This window comes from Athene cunicularia (genome assembly GCF_003259725.1).
Source record: "Athene cunicularia isolate RWA chromosome 18 unlocalized genomic scaffold, athCun1 chr18_part1, whole genome shotgun sequence".
Taxonomy (NCBI): Eukaryota; Metazoa; Chordata; class Aves; order Strigiformes; family Strigidae; genus Athene; species Athene cunicularia.
Genome location: NW_020799123.1, coordinates 391,050 through 396,411, shown reverse-complemented (window position 1 = coordinate 396,411; position 5,362 = coordinate 391,050). Strand labels below are relative to the sequence as shown.

Sequence of the window (5,362 nt, the reverse complement as noted above, 5' to 3'; positions counted from 1 at the left end):
CTTAGTATTGCCAGTGTCGTTTCCTGAAATTTTTTCTTGCCTTTTTAAAGAAAAATAAGAAAAACATTTGAAACAACTTTGAAGTTTAAATCCTGTCCTCTGTGGAAACCTGTCCTCTGTGGTTAAATACTGACATTCTTAGTGAAATTTCAAAATGTCTTTTTTCTTTCCCCTCTAAAGGGTAAATTCATTCGAATCCACTTTGGGGCCACGGGCAAACTGGCTTCTGCTGACATTGAAACATGTAAGAGACCTCCTGACCTGAACACATTCTTTCCTCCCTTTCCACCTCAGTGTACTTTCTCAGGCTTAACTCTTTCTACCCGCCTTGCCAGATCTGCTGGAGAAGTCCAGAGTCACTTTCCAGCTCAAGGCAGAAAGAAGTTACCACATATTTTATCAGATCATGTCCAACAAGAAGCCAGAGCTAATTGGTAGGAAGTATTATAAATTCTTTGATGGAATCTGAACATGTTTAACATTTATCTTTATTCTTATGCCCAGATATGTCCTATTCTTCTTTACAGACATGCTCCTCATTACCACCAACCCATATGACTACCAATTTGTGAGTCAAGGTGAGGTCACGGTTCCCAGCATTGATGACCAGGAGGAGCTGATGGCTACAGATGTAAGTGACACAGAGCATATTGGTATGGTGAAAGTTCCATTTAATGGCCCAGAGGCTTATTTCACTGATTCTGTTGCCAGAGTGCCATTGACATCCTGGGCTTCACTGCTGATGAGAAAATAGCCATTTACAAGCTGACGGGGGCTGTCATGCACTACGGGAATCTGAAGTTCAAGCAGAAGCAGCGTGAAGAGCAGGCAGAGCCAGACGGCACAGAAGGTATTAGGATAATTTCCACTGATCTCTCTGTTCTTCAGACAAGAGTTATTTGTAGTAAAAGTGTTAATGTCTGGCTGGTGGCCAGTCACTAGTGATGTTCCCCATGGCTCAGTTCTAGGTCCAATTCTCATCAGTGTTTTTATTAATGACCTGGAAACATGACTTAAGTGCACACTAAGTTAGGTTTGCAACCGATACTAAATTAGGAGGAACCACTGATTACCTTGAGTGTAGAGAGGCCTTACAGAGAAATCTTAATAGATTAAAGTGCTGGGCAATCATCAAACACGTCAAATTTAAGAAGGACAGATGCTGGATTTTGCACATGGGACAGTGTAATCCTCGACTGGGGGACAGTAGGCCAGAGTGGAGCCCTGCAGAAAGGGATTTGGAGGTCTTGGTTAATGAGTTAACAAGACATCCTGTTGTCCAAAAGGGCCAACAATATTCTGGGGTACATTAAGCACAGTATAGCTAACCGCTCAAAAGAAGATTTTGTGCCAGTATACTCAGCACTGATACAGCATCGCCTTGATTACTATGTGGGCTCCACAATATAAAAAGGTTGCAAATATAATTAAATGTGTCCAAAGGAGGGCATAAAACATGGTGAAAGGACTACAGGGCATGACATATGAGGAATAGCTGAGGATACTAGGTTTGTTTAGCTTGGAGAAGAGACTGAGGGGTGACCTCATTTTTTGTCTACAACTTCCTGATGAGGGGGAGTGGAGAGTGAGGTGCTGATCTCTTCACTCTGGCGTATGGTGATAGGATGTGAGGGAATGGCTTAATGCTGTGTCAGGGGAAGTTCAGATTGAATATTAAGAAAAAGTTCTTCACTGAGAGGGTGATCAAGCACCAAAACAACCTCCCCAGGGAAATGATCATGACCCCAAGCCTATCAGCATTCAAGAAGCATTTGGACAATGCTGTCCGATATATGCTTTAACTTTTAGATATATTGTTTAACTTCTAGGTTGCCCTGTGTGGAGGCAGGAGTTGGACTCGATCCTTGTGGGTCCTTTTTAAATCAGTATATTCTATGGTTCTATGATACTCATAAACTAGCCTTCAGGGAATATTTTGTTTTGAAATAATTTTATCAAAACCTGTGCATCATTCAATAATTTACTCTCTCTTTCTGTTATCAGTTGCTGACAAGGCTGCCTATCTGATGGGTCTGAACTCAGCAGACCTGCTCAAGGCACTGTGCTACCCCCGAGTCAAGGTTGGGAATGAATATGTGACCAAGGGTCAAACCGTGCAGCAGGTAACAACCAGCTGGTGACTGGGAGCCTCTGGCTTGAATTAACATCATAAGCATTCTCTTCAAATCCACATGGTAACTTTCTTTCCTTCCTCCTGGTATAGGTGCACAATTCAGTGGGTGCTTTGGCAAAGACTGTCTATGAGAGGATGTTCTTATGGATGGTTGTTCGTATTAATCAACAGCTGGATACGAAGCAGCCCAGACAGTACTTCATTGGTGTCCTGGACATTGCTGGCTTTGAGATCTTTGATGTAAGGAAAACAGTTTGTTAAATGCTTATTAGAAGAGACATCCAACAATTAAGGAAACTCATAGAAATATGTTGTTTTATTTTATATGGTAGTTGAAAAAATGATTATGCACTGATAGGAACTCAGAAGCATCTGGTCATAGAATGGATATGGATCTACATGAAGAACAACTCAGTAATAACACTCTCCAGAAGTATAAAAATTCTTCTAAGGCATAGAAAGCGGGTGTTAAAGAACTGTCAAGTGGGCTATTATAGTCTGAAAATGGTGGCAAAGGAACACAGGCTTTTTGCAATGTCAGTTTTAAGGTATTAGGGCACCAAAAATTACGGGTTACAGGATGCAGTGAAAAACCAAGGATTTGATATGAAAAAGAGAAAATTTTGAATGGAATAAGTGAAACATTAAAAATTAATCAGAAAGAAGTGTTGTAACATGCCTAGGGACTAAACTTTTAATTTTTTCCCTGAATGTGTTTTATAACTCTGTACAAATTAGTAATATTTTTTGCAAAGAATACCAGAAAATCCTTTGAAAGCACTGAATTTGATATCCTTCTTTCTTTAATATGAAGACAAAGGTGTTATTTAGAAGCACGCAGCACTTAGTATAGTGTAGTTTTCATTGTGGAAGCTCGTGAATATAAATTTCTCAAGTTTCTCCTCTTTCAACATATGATACTATTGTTGCATGACAAGAGCAGAGTGATGACATGAGAGAAGAGAGCTGCAGTGCTAAGTCTTCAGATTCATGACATGCAATTACAGAGTTCTCTGGACCACAGGCACTTATTATATGAAATAATCCTAGTCAGTGTTAGGAAAAGGACATTTGCCCTGCCATTGGCTCTTTCCACTAGATATAGTTGTTAAGTAAATCACAGATCAGGCTGTTCAACTGTGTCTGGTATATGCTTGTTACAGGAAAGATGCCGTTGAAGAGTGCTACAGGAAAATTATGATCTGATCTAACCATAGATCTAGTCTGAGCTGGAAAATAATGGAGTAAATCTCACTGTTTTATAGACAGAGCAACATGGTTCAAAAACACTTGCATCCATATGTGTTTTGCAGTTCAATAGCCTGGAGCAGCTGTGCATCAACTTCACCAATGAGAAACTGCAGCAGTTCTTCAACCACCACATGTTCGTGCTGGAGCAGGAGGAGTACAAGAAGGAGGGAATTGAATGGACATTCATTGACTTTGGGATGGACCTGGCTGCCTGCATTGAGCTCATTGAGAAGGTATCCTTCCTGTTTAGGTGCATTATGCATGTGGGAATTTTGTAGTTACTTGACATCAGTTTTCAGAGGACTCTTCCACATTCTTGTCCAAACATTCAGTTTTAATTATTCAAATTACCTGAATATGTGGCTTATTTTATCTGTGAGGTTTCAACAGCCTCATGGGAAAAGCTCTTTTCAAGAGCCAGAACACTGCAAAGCCCTCAATAACAGTATTCTTTCATAACAGGTAGAAGTACTTTCCATTATAGAGCTTGCATGTTTCTCTTAAGTTCTGATCAATGCATTTCTGCCTAGCAGTACAGCCACAAATTGATACTTTAAAAAAAACCCAAAACCCAACAATGTAAAAGATGGAACCTCACAGCTTCCAGTTGATAGTCATCCTCTCATGTGCATCATTTAAAGTAACAAAATAGCAGTCAAGTTCATTACAAGACATGGCATTCACTAGCCAGTGACTACGAGGATCTTGATAAAAGAGTGCTTTTATTAAGATATATCCATACACTGTGAGTTGTTTAGACCAAGAGTTTTTTGGTTATGATATTTTAAACTTTATTCTTCAAATTTTCTAGCAAATAATGTAAATTTCCATCAGTCACTGAGTAAACTAGGTAACTATTCATGTTTAACCCTGTGATTTGAATTTGAAAAGATACAGCAGTATCATCTTACAGATATCAGAGTCTTACTGTGTGATTTCATACTTTATTGAATAAGAGCACCCCCCTTTGTAGGGTGGCTAATTGAAGGCTTGGGAGCTCAGGTTGTGTTTTCATCAATCACTCAAGTGCAAGGGAAAACCACTGAAAGAGGGGGAAAACACATCTGATTAACACGTGGCTCAGAGACTGGTGCCACTGTCAGAATTTTGGGTTCTTTGATCATGGCAAAGTTTATAAGGCAACTGGTCTGCTGGTGACAAATGAGACAGGTGTGATGCAGCTGTCCCAGAGGGGTGAAAGGATTCTGGGGCAGGAGTTAGCAGGGCTTATTGACAGGGCTTTAAACTAGATATGAGGGGGGGCAGGGAGATAACTGGGCCTGTTAGGAACAAGCTCAAGGGAAGCATGTCAGGGCTTGAAGGATGGTGGACTGGTGAGGGCTCTTCCTCTGACAGTTCATTTGAAAGAAGGGATAGATGTTTAGGAACCGTGGAAGCACCTGAGAAGGGTCTGGTAGGGACTGGGGCCCACACTCACAAAAAAGATTCATGAGCTCATCTCAAGTGCATCTGTACCAATGCACGCAGTGTGAGCAACAACCAGGGGGAGCTTGAGGCCAGGATGCAGCACGAGAACTCTGACACAGCAGCTGTCACAGAAACGTGGTGGGATGCCTCACACAGCTGGAGTTCTGCAATCGATGGCTATAAGCTCTTCAGGAGGGACAGACAAGGAAGGAGAAGCGGTCGAGTGGCCCTGTATGTAAGACAATGCTATGACAGGTCAGAAATCAAGTACAGTGATAACGGGGTTGAGAGTGTTTGGATTAGGTTAAGGGCCAATAACGCAGGTCTTGCTGTGGGAGTCTGCTATAGACTCCCCAACCAAAGCGGTGAGGTGGATGAAGCTTTCTACAAACAGTTGGGAGAAATCTCACAGTCACTTGCCGTTGTTCTTGCGGGGGACTTTAACCTCCCGAGTATCTGCTGGAATCACAACAGAGCAGAGAGGGAACAGTCCAGGAGGTTCCTGGAATGTGTGGAGGATAATTTCCTCACCCAGCTGGTGAGTGAGCC

The 5,362-nt window shown here is 41.6% G+C and overlaps 1 protein-coding gene across 1 annotated transcript in view; it reads left to right on the top strand.

The window, feature by feature from the left end:
* LOC113486759 (myosin heavy chain, skeletal muscle, adult-like) overlaps positions 1-5,362 on the top strand; it is a 74,858-nt gene that overhangs the window by 3,382 nt on the left and 66,114 nt on the right. Inside the window, exons 7-13 of the mRNA XM_026860984.1 lie at positions 181-244; positions 336-434; positions 528-631; positions 712-850; positions 2,005-2,123; positions 2,225-2,374; positions 3,448-3,618. Of these exons, the coding sequence (XP_026716785.1) occupies positions 181-244; positions 336-434; positions 528-631; positions 712-850; positions 2,005-2,123; positions 2,225-2,374; positions 3,448-3,618 (846 nt within the window). The remainder of the gene's footprint in view (positions 1-180; positions 245-335; positions 435-527; positions 632-711; positions 851-2,004; positions 2,124-2,224; positions 2,375-3,447; positions 3,619-5,362) is intronic.